This window comes from Megalopta genalis, chromosome 4 (genome assembly GCF_051020955.1).
Source record: "Megalopta genalis isolate 19385.01 chromosome 4, iyMegGena1_principal, whole genome shotgun sequence".
NCBI classification, from domain to species: Eukaryota; Metazoa; Arthropoda; class Insecta; order Hymenoptera; family Halictidae; genus Megalopta; species Megalopta genalis.
Genome location: NC_135016.1, coordinates 10,370,048 through 10,396,196, shown reverse-complemented (window position 1 = coordinate 10,396,196; position 26,149 = coordinate 10,370,048). Strand labels below are relative to the sequence as shown.

General features: G+C 39.6%; 2 protein-coding genes across 4 annotated transcripts in view; one reads left to right on the top strand and one right to left on the bottom strand.

The window, feature by feature from the left end:
- The window catches only part of LOC117224871 (neuropeptide CCHamide-2 receptor), a 140,204-nt gene that overhangs the window by 62,339 nt on the left and 51,716 nt on the right, over window positions 1-26,149 (bottom strand). Inside the window, exon 1 of one of the 3 annotated variants that reach the window (XM_033478072.2) lies at window positions 1,989-2,248. The exons of the other annotated variants lie outside the window; for them this stretch is intronic. Within the exon in view, the coding sequence (XP_033333963.1) occupies window positions 1,989-2,015 (27 nt within the window). The 5' untranslated portion in view covers window positions 2,016-2,248. Of the gene's footprint in view, window positions 1-1,988; window positions 2,249-26,149 lie in introns of those variants that run through there. 3 annotated transcript variants of the gene reach the window in all.
- The window catches only part of LOC117225156 (neuropeptide CCHamide-1 receptor), a 58,286-nt gene continuing 42,549 nt past the window's right edge, over window positions 10,413-26,149 (top strand). Inside the window, exon 1 of the mRNA XM_033478486.2 lies at window positions 10,413-10,655. The gene's annotated coding sequence lies outside the window, so the exon portion shown is untranslated. The remainder of the gene's footprint in view (window positions 10,656-26,149) is intronic.

Here is a 26,149-nt window from a genome sequence, read left to right as displayed (position 1 = left end):
CTTTCCCCTCTATTCCAAAATAATAATGAGCAATCGTATACCATTCGCTTCTTATATACCAATCCCACTTTTACACCCAGACCAAAGAGGACAAAATTCCGATCGATAGGGATAACTCCGATTACTACGTTATCACAGTCTGATAAAAACAATTGCTCCCTCTTCAACAGAAAGCAGCCATTCCACCAGCCACTAAGTCACCAGAAAAATCCTCCCCGCATTCTCGTAGCAAAGGGACACTTCAGTCTCTGCACTGCCCTTCTCTGTCATTGCAGGGATCTACGAAAACTCTCCCCCACCCGGCGACTTCTCGATCATGTAAAATCGCACTCGTTATCAGAATCGATTCGAGTCTACAGGCTCGGGGAATCGGTATCGCGGCACAGAGGCGCGCCGAAGTGAGCCAACAGATCCATAATCGGATTATGTTTGCAGCAGATAAGAACGTTTGTTCGTCGTTCCGCGAATAATTGGCTACCCAAACGAAACACGGGACGACAGTCTTTCATTTCACCGCGACGCTAACGAGGTTTCGGGATCATGCACGCACCCACCGAGCACACCGATATATCTACTCTTATCCAGTTCTCGCTAACGGCCAAAAGAACGCGAATCCTATCCCGCGATAATCGTACGAATTCGGTAGGACCGAACGGTAGAGCTCGCGTCTGGCTCCCTCTCTGTCGAGCCAAGAATCCGCCAGGGATTCGTATTATTAAATCAGCCCGTTGTGTTTGCGGCAAATATTTGGCCGCGAATGAAGTGGCGAGAGGAAGCGGCGTGCCTCGAGGCCAAGAGATTTTCAGGCCCGTGATTCAGAAGACCGCATTTACACGTTCGAACGCGTTCACGTTACGCAACCGTTCACGTATCAGCATCTTCCTGGTAGGGCTAATCTCCCCCGGATCCGATATTTCATTCTCAACGACGACCACTCATTTCGGACCGTTTATTTCTCCCGTTTCGCAACTCCCGCTCCGTCCGTTACACCGCCGCGCGGAACTTTGATTATTTCTCGATCCGCTAACGGCTTTCATCGCCGTGCAACACCGAGATGGACGACCGGCAGAGTTCAAACAAATATCAAGCACCTTTCGTACGCAGATCATCCTGCCAGAAGTAGTCGACGTTCGAGAGTTAAGGGCGCAATTAACTCGGCGTTCTCTGTCACCGTAGACGGCTGCGAAATCCGCGGAGTTTCGCTTTGAAATCCGAATCGATACATTCTAGTTTTATTTGCGCAGCACCGTTTTATTTGCGTTCGCCACCGACGCGCCGAAAGTGGATTCCCGCTCACACTGCCGTCATCCGCGGTGGTCCACCGCCTAAAACACTCCTCTTTTAGTGAACACATCCTGTGCACGTTTCTTCGCGCCTCGGCGCCAGGCGATTAAGTAATTTTAATTAACCGCGGAGTGTTTGGCAAAGAAAGTGGGTCGAATGTCGATTTATCAAATTCTCTGCATAATATGAAATCTTTGCTTTTCGAGTTTCTCCAATAGTTCTTCGTCCGTTCGATTCACTCATGACGCGTTGTGTTTTTTTTGTTGGTAGTAGAGTTTTTGCAATAATGTTTCTCTTGTATCCAGTTTAGAAATGAGGCGTTTGTTTGTAATTATGAATTAGTTCGCTCGTTAAAATAGTTTTTATACGTCGCAAGCAAAGATCGTATCAACTTCTTCGTTTCTGGAGATTTTTCTTTTACTTTTTATTAAATATTATGTTCGATGTTGCTTGTGTTTTTGTGAATAGCGCCGTGAAAATGTAACCAATATTTCAGGGAACGAACCTTGTTCTAATGCTATTAATGTTAGTAGAGTTTTTTCGTTACAAATACAAAAAGCAAAAATCAGCTGCCAATTCGTGCCAATAAGAATTTCTAAACGTTTTAATGAAATGTGTATTGAAGCAAAATAATACGAGCAGACAGATAACATTCGTAAACATTTATGAATTCGTTTGCGAACTTCATGCCCAAGTACACTTACTTTTGTTCTCACGAAAACGAAGATCATTTTGGTCAGCAACTAAGGGCGTCTCAATGAAAGTGGCTGAATGATCGAGCCGATTAATTCCTGAGAACTTCCTGCGACCATCGATCCTTCTCGCGGTATTTCGTGAAATCGGGAAATCACTGGTAGCGCGCGGAGGTTTCGCGATAGCGGTTATTGTTGTCGCGTGAAAAATACGTGATAAATGGCCGACAACCGACGGGTCGGAGAGACTGTCCGCGGAATGAAAAGGATCGCGATCGCCGATAGATAAATTGCCCGGGAATTGCCTTGTCTGAAACGACTCTCGGCAACGCGATTCTTAAATGACTGCAATTTGTTGCTCGTTTTAGTCGTACGACCAGCAAAGTGCGCACACGGCTGAGGCCGAACAGCCGCGCGACGGTTTTGCATTCTCTTTCTCACTCTCTGCGGTCTTTGAAAAGTCCAAGCCGGAAATTGTGGTACGAACAAACACCTGTTCCATCGTCCTTTCATGTAGATTTGCGGCTGGCATTTTTTCAATTCCATACGTCACGGATTTCGGATGTTTCGCTGGAACTGAGAAACCGCCGATAAATCTGGACTTATATTGAAAACAGGAGGTTCTACTTTTAGCACCTTTCATTTGTTTTCCCCACAGATTCTTCTGGCACGATAAGAATGGTGGGAAACTGGAAACGCGATTCTGGTAAAAAAGGAATACATCAAAGTGAAATGTCCGTAACTTCTTTGAAAAAAATTTTTTCAGACCGCATCTTCCGTGGATTTGAAGGATAAAATCGATCCTTTGAAACTACTACTTGAAACTTGATCTACGATTTTTTTAAATCGTTTTATCGAGCTTTGAACGAAAGGTGTAATATTGATTTTGTTGCGTTTGTAAAGTATACCGCGTAGATTTTAGATGATTAAAGTGACAAAACAAAATTGTAGATCAACCTTTGATACATCATTAGAAAAGGGAGTCTCCAATCTACAAATCCATGTTAGTTTTAGCCACGAAAAAATTTTTTTAATCTTTTGAGAGCTGCTCCAACATGTAACATTTTCGCAAATTTTCGCTGCAAAGATCTTGAGCTTTCTCCACACCATATGTGGGGAAACTAATTTTATTAAACAAACGAATAGCATTGTGAAAAAGTAGAGCCTTCAAGCTGCAAAATGAGTCCAGATTTATTGTCGTATGACTTTCTTTTGTCATCTTATCGAACTTTGAACTCAAGCCATATCTTCCAAATTGTAGTAATTTGCGATCACTACGAGGATTTTACACGACCAAACTTGTTCGTCAGTTCTGTTTCATCAAACGGCTAAAAAAATCGTATATCAATTTTGGATACGTCATTGGAAAGGGAATGCTTCAGTCTACAAATCCATACTAGAGGCATCCACGAAAACACTCTAGTGTTGTAAGGTACATCACATTGATTTTAGATTACCAAATTGGTCTTTTATTTCCGGCCTATAAGACGGCTAAAACAAATTCTAGATTAAATTTTGAGATACTTTTACAAAGAGCAGATTTCAATCTTCAAACTCCAATGAATTCAGTTACCAGAAAAAAACAGCAGAACTGTTTGCAACAGAACTATTTATTAAAAACCGTCAAAGAGATATCTGTAATCCAGAGAATCTGGTTGCAATTCGTTGATTCTGAACGATCCCATGCTTCGACAAAAATTCCCTAGTCCAAGAGAGATCCACAGAACTCTGCATCCGTCGGCTTCACAAAACGCGACGCCTTAGATGAGCTTTATACATATTTGTGCATGCTTGCTCGCGAAAATCTCCAAGTAAGATTGGCGACGCAGGGAAAACCTGGCGGAGAATTTTTCGTGTAGTTGGATATAGGAGTTTCCGGAAATATAGATCTAATCGAATCTGGTGGCGAATCAACCGCAAGAAGCAATCTAAAATACTGGATAATAGCATCCGCAGTGTGTTTATTTACTCCGAGTTTATTTAAATTGCCAAATGAATAAAGTACTGTTACAATAAGGATAACAGAAAGACATAGATCTTCGACAAATCTGGACAAATTTTATTTGAAGTGAAAATACGAAAATTTTTCATTACAAATGATTTATATGAAAACGTTATTTTCGATGGTGTTATTTGAACATAAAAATAATATCCATCCATTTGAAATGATAAGAACACCAAAGTTAAAAAATTATTTAATTACATTCTTTTTTTCAAACATGTGAAAAGAAATAATCCTCATAATGGTATGTATTACGAAGGTTTTCCTTTAAGCCATTTTTAAAGTAATTCACTTCGAGCAAAGCTCTCTCGTCATAATGATATAATCCTCGAAATAATATACAGCAAGAAGATTTCATTTTAAGACGTCTTTACAACAAGTTTCCTCGAGTGAAACTCTTCAAGAAGTTCATTTTAGTCCGGGTCCATTCAATGTTGTTTATTATTGTCTGTTGTTCTTTAGAAAAATACTTCTTCCATTGAATATTCGTTTCGCATAATTCCGATCCGGTAATTGACCAAGTAATCGCCAAGAAGTATTTCACAATTATCTCAAACAATTATAAAAGGAGATCATGCGTTACACAAAATAACATTCCAAATAACAGCATCTCAAATTTGTCCCTATAACAGTTCACGTAATCCTTTATGAACGAACTCGTCGAGTTCGCAATGTTTCAACGTAAATTTACTTGCACTTACTAATTTGGAAATGTGCAATATTTACTGAAACAATAACTGGCTGTAATTGGCAGCCAGGTTAAGGGTTATACATACGCGGGCATTGAATATCTCCGAACTCTCTCGCTGTTATCGCCTGCGGAAACAACTCAGACGGTCATTAGATAGTTGGGTCATCCATTTCATACGCCGAACCCGGTGGACGCGATTCACCGTCGCGTCGACAGCTCGCCTTAAATCGTTTTAATTACGACGGGATGCTAAGTGCGTCCCATGCACGTCGATAGGACGAGTGCCACCGGCAGAGGGACGCGTCCTCGACGCTCGTGCGGTCATCAGACCTGCGAAATACCGCTACCGCAGCACCCGAAATCACCTGAACTCGAAACAGTCCCCGAGCTGCTGATAATAGAACCTCCAGAGAATAATGAATCACGATCTGGTGGTCGTTAAGCGCCACCGCGTTACAGCCCTTTACCTTCAACGGACCACCGGCTCCCACCACCCTCGAGGCTCTACTTTTACTGAGGAAACCGTAAAAGTTCTCATTAAGGTTGCTCTCACCTGGTTATATCATACGTTCGTGCCGAGAGTACTTCACCTTGGAATTTATTTGCCTTTTTAATAGAAACAAAGTGCCCGTTGGCATTTTTGTTCACAAAGGAACAAACGAGATTTATTAATACGAATCTTCCCACATAGTTTCGCGATACCTGCAGCGTGTTGGACACCGATTCCGATTTCATTTTATTCTTAACGCCGCTGCCATTTGTCCTATTTTTAACGGAATTTTCTTCATTTACATTAATATTTCATTCATTTGTTCCCGTCATTACATAGATATTGTACAAATGTGAGATATTATTACTACAAAGCCCTGTTATGCATTTTTATTCAGGATTTCATCTCAGGCGCTCATGCTAACGTTGAAAAAATATTTAACTTATGTACATTTGTCGAAAGGAAAATGCGTTGATTAAAATCGGCGCAAAATCGATTTACGGCGACATTTAAATTTGTTCACAAGTGCTTCTCAACTGCTTTTTACGAATGTTTGAACCTCAGCGTTGGATTGTGCAACGTTTGCAATTGTTACAAATAACCTTGACAAGACACGCGGAAGGAAATGCAGGAAGATACCTTGAAGAAATTAACTAGCGGACTACCGCGAGTAGCAAAAAGCTGTTGTTGCTCAAAGTGGCGGAATGCAATATTCAATCGTTTTCATTAATTTATTGCGAAATTTGTCAATCTACGACACATCGTCCGCTATCAATACTTTAACAGAATTCATAAATGTCAATTGCGTTTGAAAATACAGCCACCCTCTCGTTACTGTGCACTCACAATAATTTTAGTAACATTTACGAACACATACGTGTTCCTATAATTGTATTTTATATTGGTCCGCCAATAGGTCACAGTAATTGACTTGCTCTACAGTTAAGATCTCGAGCCGATCGGGATCAGTATTTTCTTCCGGAGCTTGCGGAACAGCTGCGATAAAGTTGCTCCAAGAAAAACGCGTAACTCGCGACGCTTCTGCTTCACGACCTGTATCTGCATAACTGCTTCGAATTTCTTGCCGAAACTTCGGGAGCGCAGTTTGTACGTGCGCCGCTTCCCGTTAAGATCGAAAACAGTCAATTTGTCAAAGTAGGTGATCCGGATTCCCATGTTAGGCGAACGTCGGATTTTTAACAGAAACATTCTCCGATTCTCGAAACCATCGCGAGCCTCGATTTACCCTAAGGATAGAACCGTCGTGTTTCCATGTCGTAGATCCCGGGCAGAATTTATCGAACACGAGCGTTATTGATATTTGATTACTGGAATTACTCAAGCATTCCACGAAGACAGAATTCCACTTTCTTGCAACGAATTATTAACGCTACGGGGTTGCCTCAAAGAAATCGAACAGGAATATTCTGCGATGTTTTCCGGCTCGACCATGGAGGATTTATCGGACCGGAATCTTTACTACGTCGCAAGGCGGCGGATAGAAATTCTGACGGGATTTCCGACGAACTTTTATGCCGTCCGAGACGTATCATCGCCGTGGACGCGGGCAATCTGTATGGAACAGATTCATGAAGCTTTTAATCCCGTCCGCGCGACCTAACGAACCATTATGACACGCGTTCCTTCCTGCGAGAATTCTGCGGCAGCAACAATATGCATTGTTAATGCTTATCATAGTCTCTTTCATGCATTCCAGCGGCATCGAATAAAACAACGCCGCGGCGACGTTGGTATTCCAAAAGACCGCCGGCCATCATCGCGAGGTTCGCAGGAATTATCCTAATACTCCGCGTTCAATTCGCATACTCGCGAAACTGCATTAGACCGTTTTTCATTTCTCGTCGTTCGATTTTTTGTTGAAGATTGTCTTCGTTAATTGTAAGATGCAGAAAATAGCGTGTCAATTACTGTGCCACCCTCTCGTTACTGTGCACTCACAATAATTTTCGTAATATTTCAAAACAAATAAATATATTATTTATTTAAACATATAATTGAAATGTTTTAAGTAGTGCGACATAAATGAAGCCATTTAATTCGTCGAATATCTCGAACGTTACTTTAATGGACACAGTAATTGACACGCTTACTCTAAGTAGACATTTAAATCTCTTTTTTCTTAATTTAATTTATTTAATGTCGCATCTACTTAATAGTAATTAGCGACCATTACTATTAACATGGGATAACATTTATAGTGTAATATACACAATATATTATTGTAGTGTAATATATACAATAGTTTTGCATTACATTTTTACATTATTTTCTTAATCTAGGCTTCTTAAGTTCTTTTATGGTATTCGGCATTTTTATTTTTTTTCTGATATTGTTGTACACTGGAGATTCTATTAGGATGTGCTGAACTGTAAGCTCAGTGTTACAGTTGTTACAAAGTGGCTCATCTGTTTTAGAGAGAGTATGTACTGATGTGTTATTTTAGTATGCCGAATTCATAGTCGAGATTTTACAATTTGCTTTATTGTTGTTAATTACTGCGAGGTTGATACATTTGTTATTACATTTAGGTCTCTTCTTAATAATTACAACAAGTTGACAGTAACGCAATAATATTTTCAATTTGTTTCAGTATTCTTGCTATTTAGCATTTGATATACTCATTTTTGTCACAAAATCCGATTTAGAAAGGCAGGACGAAAAATGATCTGAGAACAAATTATTGATACCCGTGGCACCAATAAATAATAAATAAAACAATTTAGAAAATAGCCGAGTCGTTGCTGATTTCGAAAATTCGTCGCCTCCGTGAACCAAAAAATGCATTAACCAACGATTTGGAACTCCTTCCGACAACCATTTCGTGAAACACCCGTGGCATTTCGGCAGATTTTGGAAATCTGCCGAATATTGCGCATGCAGACTCTAATCTCGTTACGATGGTGTAATCAAAAAATTTCTACATACAAATTGCACGTTACGCCGCGGAGATAAATCAGTGCGCAGCCATTCCCGTAGCATTTAAATGACATTCTTCGGGAAAGAACGGAATCAACTGTACATTGTTGCGCCGCGGTATAATCATAAATGAACGGGGAAACAAATTAGGCAATGGTCGGCGCGAAATGGCCCCAACCATTAACACAATAGCAACGGAAAACACATCGCCGGGAAACGCGTTCGCCCGACACGGAAATACAATTTTTATCGATCGCCGAGCGCACCGACGCTTTGGAAAATCAATTATTAAGCGACATGCTAGAAAAATGTGCCAGGTCTATCGACAATTCATGACAGAATCGCATTAGGGTTATTATGCTTTTGAAAAAAATATGAACAACAATGCTGGAAGTCAGAATATAGTGGAATTTGTTTAGCGCAGTAAAAAAGTTCGCGTTCTTTGAGCAGAGGACTTTTTTCTGGCTGTTCAGTCGAATTTAAAGTAGCTATAACTCACCTAAATTATCGTTTGACGTATTTATTTAGAAAGGGTATCTATAATTCCGATGGGAAACTCTTATTTTGCGCAACAATTTGCTGTCTAAAAATTAAGCATCGTAGCTTCTGATAACATTATGAAATTGACTTTTGAATTTATTGAGGTCGTCGATGAAAAAGTCAACGTTGTTGAAATAAGTGCCAGCCAAAATGGGAATATTGCTGTGGCACACTAAACTCGGTGGGTTCTCGTGAAAAATATTCTACCATATTTTGAAAAACATCGATTCGTGAGAAGAAATATTTAGAAAATGAATGATTTTTTCTCAATGAATATTGTTTCTCACACAACGAATCAGATGAAAGGGAACTGCCCATTCTCTAAAATACGGTACAATCAGTGATTCCATACAGCATCATGCCGGCATTCTCAAGGTTAATCCCTTGAGTGTATTTGACGAATGAGGCTCGTCATGCACTTGTTTTATCTAAGTGCATGATGACGAGTGTAACTCGTTACTCGAGTAAAGACAATATTTAACATGTAGATTCTCGTTCGTTTCAGAACAGTTTGTAACAGTTGCAACATGAGAAATAATTACATTATATAGATGCACTTTGTTCGCTCAAATGGATACACTGCCCAACAATTTTACATTTATTTGCACACTTCTCTCCTATACTTTGAAATTGATTTTCCGGAAATCGCAAGTTAGATAGAAAACTTGTGTTTCGCTCAAAAACCCACAGCCTTGTAACAACTTTTGTTGTCAGAATATTTAACGATCATGTTATTGTATTTCTAGAACAATGATATTCAATTTCACATTGCTATCAAAAAATGTTGAAGTTATTTCTCCAGAAATTGCAATCCTGATAGGAAATTTTGAATTTCTTCGAAAACCCTCAGTCTTATAATGATGATTTTTGCTATCAGAATATTTAAAGATCATTCTTAGAACAATGATATTCAATTTCATACTCCTATCAATAAATGTTGAAGTTACTTTTCCAGAAATTGCAATTCTAATAAAAATCTTTTTATTTGGTCATAAACCCACTGTTTAAAAATGATAATTTTTCCTATCAGGATATTTAAGGATCACGTTACTGCATTCTTAGAACAACGATATTCAATTTCACACTCCCATCAATAAATTTTGAAGTCGACTTTCCAAAAACTGCAATCCTGGTAGAAATTTGTTACTTTGCTCAAAAACCCGTAGTTCAAAAATCATAACTTCTGCTATCAGAATATTTAAAGATCACGTTTCCGCATTCTTAGAACAATGATATTCAATTTCACACTTCCATCAATAAATTTTGAAGTCGATTTTCCATAAATTACAATTCAGAAAAAGAACGACTTCTGCTACAAAAACATTTAATGTTCATGCTCCGACATCCTTAAAAGAATTCAATTTAATTTCGCTCTCACTAACAAAATGCTTCGAAATCGCTTTCCTGCAAACTTCTGGATCACACAAGCCTAAAAATATCCAGCTCGAACGATATTCCAAGCTTGAAAACAATTTAAAGCTGTGAATTCGGATCATTTGAAACCATCGGCATTAAATCTGGCCGATTAAGAGTGTTCCTCACAAATCGGATCGGTGGCCCGTCTCGAATGCTAATGACTCTGAAATTGCCAGTTGTCGAAGACGGGTAATAAAATGTCGGAGGTAGGTCAGGGATCGCGCGTGGTCAGACACCGAGATCGAAATTAAAGGATCGAGGATCCAGGGGGCCGACGATGTCGGCACGCTATGCGACTCGATCGGGGGTAGGTGGGGGTGAGAGTTCGCAGGTCGCTCATTCCCGCGTGGGTAGAGCAACCTTCGGCAGTAGTATCGCGGTGACGAGCAGACGCGGTCGCCTCTTCCTCTCTCGCCGATCTCTGCTCTCTTTCGTCGCCTGGTTTCCCCACCTCCCCGACGAACCGTGAATAAAAAATCGCGGTTCCCCTCGATCTCTGTTTTCGTCGTCCTGCTCCCCGGATTCGCGCCTACCCCGGTGATCCGCAGTGACACGAAACATCTTTATCGCCAGGAGGAAACGCCAAGTGGCTTGGAGACCTCGGTAAGTTTCAAGCTGAAAGTTCGTCTCGTCAGTGGCGTGCGAGAAACTGATCGATGGGCTCGATCGTTCCGCGGTGATTGAGATTTCTCGGGGAAACGATCTATTTCTCCTGAAGCCTCGGAAACAGGCTGTCCGATTTTATTTTCTCACTTTGTGGCAGTTGATGCGACTGACAGATCAATCTACTGGATTAATCGGCATTAGGAAAGTGTTCCGTTGAAATTGTAAATGAGATATTTTTTTTAAGGAAGCGATCGCAAGTAGTTCGCCTTGGTTTTTAACGTGGATGATTCAGTTTCGAATGACGACACGGTTGAAAATGATCGCGCCTCGCAACTCGGTACGAATAAATACTGGCTCGCGATTTTATTCCTCATTAATTTCTCGCGCACCATTCCGATCAATTTGTCTGAAAAAAGCCACTCGATATATTAAAGCACTTTCTGCTGCCGAGAATTAATTCAACGCTAAGAATTTATATACGTTCCCATTTAGCTGCAAATAAGCTGATTCCAATAATTGGATGTTGCACTTCGATTCCGCTCCATTCGCGTAACACCGATACCAAACGCTTTTGCGAATAGAACGCGAGGATTAATTTTTAACATAATAAACCCGCGGATGCTGCGATGTTTATATAAATAATCCACACCGTTGTTGAGGAGTATTTACAGACTGCTCGTTCATAATTACAAGTTCCATCTGTTTCGCGCAAAAATTCGTACCGCAACACAGACGATCACCGCCGAATTAAATGTCCCCGACGCGAATCTCTATTAATTATACCATTTAAAATTGATCGAACGTGGAAGGGTGAGTTCCGGTTAACAAACGTTAATAATACCTTTGGTCTATCCTTCGCTTTAGCCAGCAAAATTAATTGGTTTAATCCCAAATTTGATGAGATAATTCATTAAGGCATTTTATATTTTCTGCCCCATTGGTAGGCGGACTGCTATGCCGAGATTAAACAATCTCATTACAGACAAAAATCTGTTCAGGAAAATGTGGGACAATTCATGGGAGCGTGTTCCGTTACTTGAATGCCAAATTCGTATGGCATAAATAATCCGAGCCGGGCAGCGTATGAAATTAATTTATTCAAGTAGCTTCCGAAATAAATCTACTTCCACAAACAAACCTACCTCACTGTTAGACGAATTATTAACCTTTCCCAGGTCTTTGTGTAACTTTGTAGTCACACGTACCGAATTATCGTCGCGCTTACAATGTGGAAAAGCCTTTTGTTCTGTTGTTTCTCTTTTATCATCGAGAAGATTTTGCATCTTGATTTTCGGAGCTTGCACCGGAATAAATTCATCTTTATTCAAAATTATAAATTCGTCGTTGATTTATCTACATCTAAAGGATGATACTCGGTAGTCTCAAGACACATAAAATTATTTCGAACCCATATAAACAATTCTAACTTCCTAAAATACGTTAAATAATCAGAACTGAAGAACGTGTCAAATTAATTCGTTCTCGCAACGTAATAATTCACTCAACAGCGAGACAGGTTTAACTTCTTGAAATGGGTTCAACATATTCTGTCTAGGAAAACTTTTTTCCATCACTCCAACGTCAGATCCTATGCGTACAACACAAATAAACCGAGCCGGAGAACGCGGATTTATTCGCGCATTTATTTTGTTACTTGAACGAATTAAATCCTTCTAGTAACATTCGAAATTCATCACATCCACGAAAAACTCTGCCCCGCTGTTACGTTAATTGTTAATATTACTAAATTTGATTACTTTACGCGTTGATTATTTTACAATTTCTTTAGGAAAATTGAAGGATGCTTGCGAATCCAGAGATAAAAATGTCTTCCGAGTTTGAAAACCCGTTCAATTAATTCATGTTCAAGCAACACTTAAAATCTGTTTAGAGAAACTTTGTCTCACTGTTAAGCAAATCGTTAATTCTTACGAAATTGTATAGTATTATTATAATTTCTCCAGACAAATTAAAGGAAGCTTGCGAATTCAGAGATACAAATTTCAGCATTGTCAGATCGCATAAAATATAATTAATCCGAGTTTTAGAACGCATCGAATTAATTCGTTCAAGAAACATTCAAAATCTACTTCCACGAAGAACTCTGTCTCACTGTTAGCTTAATCATTAATGTTACTAAATTTTATTAAAATACACGTTACTAAAATGAAGTTCTCGATCATGTTTTCCGTCACATCCTAATGCAGCTTCTCGTACAATATAAACATCCCGAATCCGAAAGCGGATGAAATTAATTTCTGCACGTAATATTCGATATAAATCGACTCGCCCGAATAAATCACTGGGAAAAAAAATCGATGTCGAAGAGGCAGAGATAAATCGATCTATCCCGTAGCCGAAATTGTACGCCGCAGGATGTCGGAAAATGGCGTATCCATCGTCGAAATGACGGATTATCCTTGACGGCTGAAAATCTAGGCGTAACGGAGCGCGTAGCCGCACTGGTAGCTCGTGTGTTTGACTTCCGATGCTCGATATTGCTTCCTCGGGTGCTCACCTTGCCAGTCGGCGTGCAAATATTGATAGTACAGCCAGCTCGGCTCGGCGCATAGGCCTTCTCTTCCGATAGCGCGAACTTTCGCGCGCGACTTAGCCGACGCGGCGCGTTGTACACGTTGTTACGGGTGCCGCGACACGGGTCTCTGTGCGTCTATTAACAGGCTTTAAGGACGTTGCGCTAAATCCCGGGTCCATCGAAATTGCAGGATCGGTCGGGCCACCTAATGCGATTGCTTTTAATTGGCACGGCCGATTTAACGGCGCTCCGGCACGCCAACGTTTGAATCAGTTCGCGTAGTTTTGGCTGCCTTCGCTCGGTGCATTTAAATAGTATGCAAATCGGCACGCTGCAGGGCTATAAGGCCAAAGGACTGTTGTCGTTGCAACGGTACAACCTGGCCACCGAACGTTGTAACAATGCTGGACGGATCGCATGAAATTCGCAACTTCTGAACTACTTCGTCCTCGACGCGAGATCTTCGACACGAAAACTCGCTAATATCGATGCTAGTTGTTCGACTGTCACGTCGATTATCGCAAAAATTGCACATAATTGAAGTACAATAATTTCCCTAATTGAACCAGAACAATTTAAAAGAATGGTCAAATTACAATAATTTGAGAGTATCGATGTAATAGTGTGAACTTGTTAATATTAAAAGAAAAATTGATTGTAAAGCTGGCAACTGTCTCTCACAGTAGATGAAACTTTATATTTTGCATCAAGATTCGCAGACTAATAATAACGCTCATATTTAGTAGATTATGTGTGAAATCTTCATGACAAGTTAATAATTTACTTAATAGATCGAGACAATTTTTGTATATCTCGTATATCTCGATTTATTTTCAATTCTAGATTTTGAAACGAAATAATTAAATTTTGTTACTACTCAAAAGAAATTTAAAGTAGATTATTATAGTGCAAGGGATTAATTAATAACAAAACTAGCAAACCAATCAAAACGATCGCTTCCTGATTTTTTCTTTCGCATTCGTTGAAATTGTAAAAGTGTTTGCGTAAGAAATTCTGTAAGAAACTTAGTTGCTCGAGCATATTAGATGTCGAGTGAAGTTTGAATAAATCCAATCTTGTTATTGTTACAAAACAATCTTAACGATGTTACGAAAATAATGACTGAGAAGTTCAAATTTATAATATTAATTATTCTTTACAATTCTCTTGTATTTCGTAGATCGCAAAATTTGACACACACGATCCAACTGTTGAAAAATGAACTTTTTTAAAACAAATGATTACATCGTTCAATTAAGCGTTGGATCGAGTTAACATTTTTTTTTTAACAGGTTGCCTTGACAATCGTACAAAATTACAAGAATTATTTATGTCGCGTCACGTAACAAAGCTTGATTAGCTTAGTTTAGCAGATCTTAATCATTTGAGCATTGAAGAAATTTTTTTTAGATGCAGAACAACATGCGCATCTTTATTGTTTGGAGAAAGAGTCACGGTTTTTAAAAAACCTACTGAAAGCACGTTAGTTTTTCAAGCCCCACCGATTTGTATTTATTTTTAACACTAAACCTACCGCGGTCAAAGTGACCGCTTTCTTATTTTGCAATTCTGCAAAGTTTCGAGACTCCTTCGTGGAAAACGCTTGAATAAGTTTTTATTATTGGAGCAAGTTTTATAATAAAAACTTCACAAATTCTAAATAAATTCGGTCTTCTCACTTTTGTGAAGCAGTACATGCCAGTTAGTATTACTGCTCGGTAGGTTTAGTGTTAATAACGAGATAAAGCATGTTTCAAACAAACCGGAGAAAAATAAACGCATTTACAGCTAAATCTCTAAACTGCAGATTTACCGAAACCACAAATAAAATGCAAGAATTGATTTATAACGCAGGGTAAATATTTAAAATGCGGCGGAGGTAAAAGAACAACAAACAGTACAGCGGTTCACAAACATCTAACTGTTTTTCTACGTTTTCCAAGGTAACTCAAGGTAACTGAACGAAGCTTGGATCCAAGTTGATCCAGGCGTGAGCTGAAGTTCTCGGAGGATTATCAGATAAGTCTATCGGATGAGAAATGAATATGTTGTGACAGTGGAAGTGTCTTCTCCAAAAAGAACAAAGTCTCAAGGAAAAGTTGACGATATAATAGACGGTTTCTGTAGACATGATATTAATAATATTTAACACCAGGTTTACGTAGTATTAAAACTTTTCTCTTCATAAAAGCATGTATTCATTCGAATTTTGAACGATTTATATTATAATATTAGTTCCAAGGAGCACTAATTTATTGAATAAACTCCTGACAAATGCATCGTTTCAATTTCAATAATCGTAAATTAACAAATTTAAAACCCGTCAGTGATGGGTCCCGTAAACCTACCATTAATTAACAATATCATGTTAATATTAAGGATGAGTATTTTTTTATTCGACAATTAGCTTCTCTTCTACTATCGTCGCTCGCGTGTAGCTCCTTATATTTCCTGCACATTCTCGTTGAACCAGGGTCGTCACTTTACCGTCTAGTTTTTCACAATAAATTTATAATAGTATATAGTATAGTATTTATATATATAGTATATAAATATATATATTAGTGTATTATATATATATATATATATATATATATATATATATATATATATAGTATATAAATATATATATTAGTGTATTATATATATATTATATTATATAGTATATATATTATAATATATATAGTATTTATAATAGAAAGACTAACGCATCTGAATGGAGCACAAAATATACCGTAGAAAATACGTTAAGAAAATTGCTAAATAAAGTAATAAATAATCCTAGAACAGTTATATATATTTTCATCGCAAAGTGCCAGCGTTCGGATATTAAAAAATCGCATAATATATCTTCGTTATCAATTCGCGATCAAAACCGGTAGGAAATTACGAACGAGCGTAGCTGTCGAAGGAATAATACGACAACGGATTAACCGAGATAAAATATTAACACTTTCGTCGATCCCGAGCAAACGTCAATGTGTCCCAGAGCTGTGTTGCAGCCGCGGACAGCAGTGTCCGATCGCATTCCGTCGGACAGGATGCAATTAGGAGGCGCGGAAATTGAATTTGAAAAATCCTCAAAGCAGGCGTCGCTCGGGAGTACGTTTTTGTAAAACAATTAGTCCCCGCGGCTTGTTTGCCTCGTTAGTTCACGCCACGGCTTGCCATTCCCGTGGAAAAACTTGGACGGTGATCCGGCTGTTTTATTAATCCGCCGCGAATTAATCCCCGTTGCGAAAATTGCGCCGTGGAAGGATATCGACCGTGCATATATGTATATATGTGTACATACGTGTGTATACAATTGTATATATTTTTTCAGTAACTCACACGAGCTCTTCAGCCGGGTTTAAACCGATCCAGATTCCCCCCTCGATTGACAAATACGATTTAAATTTTGTGTAGCCGGGCACGTTGTTCGAGAGACTTTAAATACAGAGACTGATTTTCGGATTTCACGAGCGGCCCGTGTCTTTATCATGCGCGCGTGTCGCACTCGCATTCAACTTTATTATTTCTTTCTCCACGCTCGCTGATAGTCTAATGAAAACTCGTTATCGGCGTATTAGCCCCCGTATCTCCGCGCTTTTGCGAAGCCGGCTGACTTTTTCCATCAGCTGTGACGCGCAAAAAATTGAAAATCCTCGCTCGAAAAGAATTTCTCGAATTAATCATTGTGCTGGGCAATGTCATTTTCTACGAACGTCCCGATGCTTCTCCGTTAATTGTTCAACCCGTAACGCATTCCTCTAGCTTTTTTTATAGAATATTTTGCAATACAATGGAACATCTCTCAGAAAAAGATTCTGTTATTTAAAAATATCATTCAAGTTCTTCGCTAGATGACAATGCATCTAAATAATATAATATAATATAATATAATAATAATATATAAATAATATAATATAATATAATATAATATAATATAAGATGATATATAATATATAATAATATAAATAATATAATATATAATATAATATAATATAATATAATATAATATAAGATGATATATAATATATAATAATATAAATAATATAATATAATCATTCGGCTGATAAAATAAATATTATATTCGAAAATAAATATTCGAATAAGGAGAAGTCTTTACCGTATTTCGTTATAACAGGAAGACATCGACAAACGGCACGACGACATTTTTCGTTACGAAAATCTTAGTAAATGACACGTGGATCGCATCATCAATCCCATTATCAATTATTTTGTACCATTAAATTCAATCTTTCGAGCACGAAACAATAGAATTTAATTAATTCCTTTATTCTTTCGTGCACGGAATTGAAAACAAAATTCAGCCGGCTGCATGGGAGCCGGTATTGTTGCGAATTTCAGAAGGATGCGAAGTAGATAACGACAAACAGAATAAAACAACGTCTGCGCCATTGGAAAACAAAGTTAGCTCTCAACGAGACTGTATCATCAATCGGAACAATTGAGTGTTTTAACGACTAACAACATGGGTAAGATCTCGTCGATCATATTCAGCGAAAAAGAAACGCCGGCAGAGACTCGGAGCAATTAGGACAAGGGAGCGCGTTACACAATTGTTTTCCAGTCGCGCACGATAATTAAGAAAAGCCTGTTTGTTCCGCCCTTAGGGACCCGCGCGCAGGTGGAAAGCAGCTCGAAGATCTGTAATAGCGAGGTTGCAGAGTCAATAACAATTACGGCCAGCGAAATTATCGACCACTCGTTATCGCGTTCAGCTTGCTCGCTCGCTTACTCGCTCGCTCGCGATCGATATTTGAATCGTCGCGATGCTTAAGGCTCTCTAGATTAGCTCGTATTTTTACGCGTCTCCGTTCGACGTTATCGGCCTGGCGCACCTTTCGCCGGCAATTTTCGCAGGAGCACGAGCACGCGGCGCGAGATCGCGGCGAAATTCCGGTGAAAATGAAGCGAGTAGTCGCGGCCGGCTTCGATGAATTTCGCCGGAGTTACGTCGACAGATATATTGAAGCAAGGAGATCCTCGGGCGGCGGATGGCTTTAATTCCTTATCAGAGGTCCGTTCTCCGGGAATTTCACCGGCGGAGAACAACCCGATGACGGTGGGAAGCTACGAAAGGCGGTGTCCAGCGGCGGAAGTTTCATTTCCCAGCGAAAACTGCGAGCTCGCCTATTTTTAGCGCGGCTATCAACGCCGATCGAGCAGAAACGCGAGACCGGAAAACGACGGTCGCATTAAAACGCACCGCGTCTGGCGGCAGGCTGTTCGTTGAACCTCCTTATATTCGGTCCTCCTATAAATTTAGGCCGCGAATACGTTCGAACTTTTCGCGAGATTAAATTGATTTCGATTGATTTTAAACAGGAACGAGATTAATTCGAATTGATATGAAATCAATCAATTATGAATGACGGGTATAAACCGTCGAAGATATTAATTATGAATGACGGGTATAACACGATCGAAGATATTAATCTCTATGAAGAACGTATAAAATATATTCGATTAATGTTTAAAAATAATGGAAATGTCAAGTCGCGCGAACTTATTGGACGATCTAGTTAATAAACAGTCGCGAACGCGATGATCCCAATTGACGATCACTGGCAGCTGGCATGTCAATAAATTATTTCCAATGTATTGAAATCGTTGCAAAAAGAATTCTGTTTCTTGCGATCGAGACAGGCAATTGTTATTTTGCAGGGAAATGCAAAATATGACCCGTGGACCATTTAACGCAGACGCTCGTCGAAGTCTGCTCGGCGGCGACCTCGTCGTCGACTGCGATTTTGACTGCGACTTCGACTCGAGAAATTCGAGGAAGGAAAATCCTGACGAGAGCCGGGTCAGATCCTAGATTGGCCATTCTATTCCCTAGATTATTCTTGCAGAGTTTCGGAGTCAAGTTCGAGTTCCCCTCTAAATTGAAGAGTAAATAAAACTGGATGTACACCGGCGCGATAGGTCGATTCCAACTTCCCTCTCAATTGCCTCGTAATATATGCTCTCTCCCATCTATTCGTCACGAGCGCACACAGAGCACACCATAAAACCAAACAAGTCCTCTTCAAACTAACTAACACCGCCACCGTGGACTCGGCAGCGCCGACGTCAAGTTATTTCTACAGTTTAACACGCCTCCTAAGCTGAGCGTACGGACTACTTGGCACGAAATTTCATCATACACCACGGAGAAGCCTCCAGGGAGAACGTAATTAACCCCCCTGTGACTGATTCGGCATCCCTGATTTTTAGCGGTTTCGTCAAGCTTTATTAAATTAGCGAACTTCGAATAGTCGTTGATATTCAAATTGTCGTCATTTCGGGAGAAACAGTCGTACGGCGACAATTATGAGCTTATTTTAAAGCTTGAAACCTCTACTTTTAAACTGCTTTGACTATTTTTATCCAAGATGTTTATGAATGATGCAGCAGGTTCGAAACTGAAGACATCTTTTGCCTAAAAAATGCATAACATTGAAGTGGCTCTAATGACTGCAAGAAATTTCGTCAGTGACGAAATCCTACAATGTTCTCGAAGATTGAAGTATCCTCTTTAAAACGACTACTCGAAATTTGATCTTCGATTATTCTTGGTCGTTTCATCGAGCTTTGATTGAGAGGTGTAATGGCAACGTTGTTGCGATGCAAAATACACCACGAGGATGTCACCTGTGAAACACAACCCTCGTTCCTCCTTTATAAATCGGTTAAAAAAATTGGTAGATCAAGTTCTGAGATATTGTTGTAAAGGGGAGGCTTCGTTCTTCAAATCTGTGTCAGCTTTAGTAAAGAAAAATAATGTTTCAAAGATTTCGGAGACGTTCGAGTTAGCAGCAATTTCGAGAGAAAACGTGTCTTCACTTTCCCGTTTTGCATATCGTGGACAAAAATATCTTGGAATAAAATGAATGAAAATGTATAAACGCGTAATAGCGTTTTCAAACTTTAAATTGAGTTATGATTTCTTCTTTTGCGAAGTTAAAACCGTTTAAATGTCAACGAATTGTCGACAATGAACTTCCACTCTGTTATCATGTTATCTGCCAGCAAATCTGTGATTTATTAATAGGCTGCGGGTTTAGTGCATTTATAATGATGTATATTAAGTGCACCGCAATGGAAACGGTAAATAGTTCGAATATGATACATTGACCGAGAAGGAACGAATGGAATATCGATAACACAGACGACGATAGATAATAATTTTCATATGACGATACGATACGTCAATTGCATCGCAGCGTGCAGCGATTATACAGTAACATTATAACATATTTCAAGAAAATTAACAAGAAAATTAAAAGAAACCGTGGCTGTCAATGTATCACTTTCAACCTATTAAACTGATCGAAGAAAGAAAATATTTATATTTGTCTCGTATATCTTGCAGTTGATGCGGATAACTTTTATTTTACATGAAGATCCACAGTTTATTAATTATTTTTATTAATTCCTTGTGTTTCAATGTCTTATTTCCGTAGAAGAATAAATAAATAAATAAATAAGTAATTCGATGCATGCTTGAGTTTCTTCGGTGATCTCGAAGATTCGGTTGAGAAAAGCCACCGAATTTCGGATTCGCATGTGGTAGAAGACGGAGAAGTTGAAGGTAGCCGAGGTTCGGAGGAATTAGACAATGATTACGAGCCGTCGCGACGCGTCGTCGTCTGACGAGCTTTAAAATCCTACGCTGGCGAGGATGCGTTAGCAGAGATCCTGGAAAACAATCTGCGTTCCACGACGGGAAAGTTTCGCGTTTACGGGCCATTCCGCGGCCGGAGCCCGCGGCTTCTGGCAGACTTGTTTTACAGCCGCGAGCGCGATTCGATGGCAGCCCCGACTCGTAAAACTGCTGTCTGTCTTTATGCGCGCACCTGCCGCAGCTCGGAACAATCGTAACGCGATTCCGCCGGTGATGTCCGTGATGTTCCAACAGTTCGTCGTTTGTAAAGCTCCGATTCGTTCGAATCACAGGGCACAGTCGCGAAAGCGGAACCTGATGCACAAAAGTCGCGAAGAGGAAACCTAAAAGACAAAAGTCGCCGAGAGAAAATCTAAACGGCAGAAGTCTCGAAGACGAAAACTGGAAGATAAAGGTCGCGGAGGCAAATGTTGTTTCGACTAAACTTGAGGTCGATTTTACGTCGCATCGTTCTGTACCACTTGCGACTCAAACGACAGATGGGGACACGGTAATTCGACAATGGAGAGGCAAATAAAATCAAATCCAGGGCAATTAAAAGATGTTACAGTCGAAACGGCGTGCACATTCTATTTGTCGAAAAATTCACTCGGTCCTCGTAACGCATCTCCCTTTGAACCGCGAGCACGAGTTGGAAAATTCGACAAAATCATTGAGCAGACGGTAAACGCTGTTTTTTCCCGAGAAAATTTTCGTTGGACGTTTTTCGGAAGTGCTTTTTCAAGCTCCCAAACTGCTCTCAAACTGTGCTTCCGTCCTTCGTATGAAAAATTATACTGTGGATATGTTTCTCTTTAAATATCCTTAGCAATTTTAAAAATATTGTTTCTCTGATTGATACCTATACCGATTTGAAGATGGAAGCCTCCCCCTTAAAACGGCTCCTCAAAATTTGATCTACGATTTTTGTTGGCCGTTTGATCGAGGTTTGAATAACAGTAAAATGCAACACGAGGATTTCAGGCAGTGAAAGATGTTCCTTGTTATTGTTCCATAAGACGGTTTGAAAAAATCATGGGTTAAATTTCGAGATGTCGTTGTGAAGGGAAATCTTCGGTCTTCAAATTGAGGCCAGTTTCAGTTACAAGAAAAATTTTTCGTAGGTTTTACAGACGATTCAATTCGCGCTACTTTCGAGCGAAAAAATGTCTCCGGTTTCTCACCTGGTACATAATGGACAAAATCTGAAGAAAAATGAATGAAAGTATGTGAAAACGGTGACTTTAAGCTTTAAAATGAGTAGAAGATAATGATCGTATGTCCACTTTTGACATAATTATAGCTGCTCAAATATCGAAGACTTTACAGTGAGTGAAGAAACATCCTGAAGATGCTAGGCAGTCGATCATGTTCTCCATTTGTGTTTCATGAAATGATTTAAAAAAATCATAGACGATGCTTCAAGGCACAGCTGTAAAGAGGAGGGTTCAACCTACGAATCCACGTTAGTTTCAATAACGAAAAAAATTTCTCGAAGGATTTAGAAGGATTTCAATTCGAAGCAGCGTCTGAGCATACGGTGAACGTCGTTTTTCCACGGGGGAACTTTCGCTGGATGTTTTTTCGGAAGAGCTTCTTCGAGCTATTAAACCGTTCTCGACCCTCCTGCTTAATCACCGTGTCAAACTTTCCCTCGACACTTCTTGTTACGCGAGACACTCAAGTAGTTCTCGCCTTGTCCTCGCGGAAACGATCACTTTATTAAATTAGATTAACGACGATTAAGACGTTCTTGTGATTCCCAGGCTGCTATCTCGCTCCGCGCGCGTCTCCCTCGGTCTTTTGCAACGAAGATAAGAACCGGCCCCGGGTATATCGTTTCGAAACACTTCTGCAAATAACCGTCGCTGTACGCGGCCGAACGACGGATAATAAACGCGAAGCCTCGCGCGAGATCGAAGATAAAAGTAGCCCCTTTTCTGCGGCTTATTCTTTACTCGAAACTTCGCCCTACTCGCCGCTTTTATTGCTCGGACCCCCTACAAACATCATGCGACGCATCATTCCCGATATGGTCCCCGACGAGCGAGAGGTACGCGATAACTATTAAACGCGAAAGTAATGCCACGAATAAAGCCCGCTCGTGAACAGACACTCCGTTATTAAGCGCGATCATTTCCTCGGATTTTTCTTCGTGCCGGCAGCAAGCGGAGCATTCCTGTGGAATCGGGCTTGAAACGTGCTAGTCATAAACGCGTAAATTCGAAGCTATGGTATAGAGTTGCATTATAGAATATTAACTTCGACTGAAGCACCTTAGTGCAGTTAATACTTGGCGCTGTACCGAAAGTAGATTCATTATAAATGATGCAATTTTTGGAGCACGAAGACACGAATTTCCTCAGCGAATGGTTATTATTATTGCTAGCTTTATTTCTTTTAATGATTTTAAATAGTCAGAACATTACAATTTTTTATTGTACCCGGGACTTTCCTTTATGACACAACAGGTGAGAAACTTGGAGAATGTTTTTATTTAAACGTCTCTAAAAATTTCCAAAAATTGTTGCGCCTGACGAAGACCAATATCTATATTGGTTCGAAGACTGAATCCTTCTCTTTAAAACAACTCCAAAAAAATTGATCTTCAATCTTTTTTTATTGTTTCATCAAGGTTTGAATGACAGGTACATATATGCAATACTAGCATTTCACGCAGTCAAACATGATCTTCGTTCGTACTTGATAAAAGGGCTAACAAAAATCGTAGATCAAGTTTTGAGGTATTATTGTAAACAGGAGACTTTAATCTTTAAGCTAGTATTAGCTAAAGTATCGAAAACAATTTTTTAACGATTTTACCGACGTTTCAATTGACGCCATTTTCAACATAAGAGGGGCCTCAGTTTCACGAGTTTTCTCTTTGTCTTTAAACGCATAAAATCCACGGTCAATTGAGACAATACAAAATCGTCTCGAACGTCGAAGTAAATGTAGACAGTTCCTAGAAGTAATTTATCTTGGGACAAGAAGTGACCGAACATTCAAAGGTACAAACTTTATAGCTATGGAGCTTCTTTGAGGAATGTTTCAACCACCTTATCCAGCAGACAAAAGTGTTTCCACTCGAAGAAATTCTGCAGTAGAATCTGCCGGGGCTGCGGCCGAGGACGATTTCTCGATTCAAGATGCTTGAAAGGGTGAAAAGAGTAAGGGTCCGGCTGAAGGGTGAATCTTCTGAAAGCAGCGTTTCGCCCGGAACCTGTCAGAGCACTCATAAGCGAGAGGATGACCTATCAGACCCTGCTCCAGAGATTATTCGATGACTTTCTCCCGGGCTTACTGTCTGTGAGATTTAGTTACGTTCCTTTGCGGTTGCCAGCCCTAATACTCGTTTATGAGATCGTAGTATTTTTTACGGTTGCCTGAGAAAGGGGTCGAGAGTTTTCTTAAGATAGTCCGGGAGGGAGAACTTCAATGAACCTGGAACGAAGCAAGTTAAAATGGTAAAACGAAGTTTTCATGTTCTTGGCTTTGAATTATGTAAGAAAAAGTACCGGGAATTTGTGAATGAAACACGAACTACTTATATATTCATCAAAATTGATCTTATTGCCTTCAAAATAGGTTGCATCCGAGGCAATGTACATATGCCAACGCATAAATGCATGCGTAAACGAAAAAAAAAAAAAAATGTGACACGTTACGGCCAACGATGTGCATTTTTCAAAAAGTTTTCGGAAAGTTTTTGAAGTCGATCGTCCTGGTTGCAAAAAATGAAAAATCGCTAAAAATGCAGATTTCTTATAAAAGTTAAAAGCGCACATCATATGTTATATTTCTATATATAGCAACTACATATTATTATAATAGTAGCAGAACGCACACATAAAGAAAAAATTATAGCATAGAAAAATTTTGGATGAAAATTGGTCAAGTTTAACTGACGATAACTCCGCAAAAGACCGTCGCAGGATGATGATTTTTCTTTGAAGTTAAAGCTTGGAACTTCTATTTTCAGACAGTATTTCTAAGATTTTAAGTTCGATGCACCTGTACCATTCTGACCCTTTAAATGTGAAGCCATGTTTGTCATATTGAAAATAGCCAAGTTTGATGACGTGCACGGACTTCGTAAAATTTTTTTCGGAAATGCCGTTTACATGTAACTGAAGTTTGATCCCTCCCGTTTAATTTAAACAAAAATAAACGTGGCTGCAATTTTTTGTCGCAAAGTTGCAGCACTTTAAAATAAACCTTGCAATTCCCTGCATTTCGTCAATCGTGGTAATTTTAAATATGACAAACATAGCTTCACGTTTAAATTAATTACTTCAGTGAGGGTGCATCAAACATAAAATCCGTAAGATTATCTCAAAAGAGAGGTTTCAAGCTTTAATTTCAAAGAAAACTCACCATCCTACGATGATCTTTCGGAGAGTTATCGTCAATTAAAGTTGGTCATTTTTTATGCCATAATTTTTTGTGCAGTGCAATTACGGGCGTTATTCAGCGACCATAAACCTGCATAGTAGCAAAAACGCCTCTCGGAGGACAAACATGGAAATGTCGCAGATGCTTTAAGCCGCTCCGTTTCGGCTAGGACCCTTTGAAATCCTACAACCTCAGAGCCGAGCCGTTCAGCCGAATTTCAAATCTACACGACGCCTTAATTGCTCCGTTCTAATTGATTCCGGAACGACCAATTGTTGGAGATTCCGGGGGGATATCGCTGCAGCCGTCAACGAGGTGTTTTTCGTGTGGTCATTATGAATGAGCCGTGGCCGGCGCGGCGCTTCGAATACTGTTCTCGCGAATTATGGGGCCAGCGGTCGCTAACTGGTCGAACGAGTTAGGGCAAATTTCCAGCGGGAGAGCTGGATTCGAGGCAGCCTCGAACTGTGTCGTATATTCAGTCCAGACTGGATCGTTCAGCGTTCCTTCCGGCGTTCGGTCATCGTATTTTATTTTACGCGGCTTATCCTCGAATTTAAGAGACTCCAAGCTGAATCTCTCAGAAAATTTCATTAAAATCCTTGCTAGCAATTTAAACAGACCCCTGGGTACGTCCGATGCACGGTACGACGCAACAGCTTGACTACGCTGAAAAAATGTAATGAATTTATGAGAAATTCATTATTACGTTACGATCTTTGCGTTCCACTCGTTTAAATGGTATTACAAAATTGAGTACGCAGTCATTCGGTTATATAGCACACAATACTTTTTCTTTATTATAATATATTATAAATTATAACGATATCTTAACCTTTTAGGTACGGCTGAATTCTGCGCGAGGCTATTTCTCTGGACGGCAGAGTCTGATATGTACTGTACAGA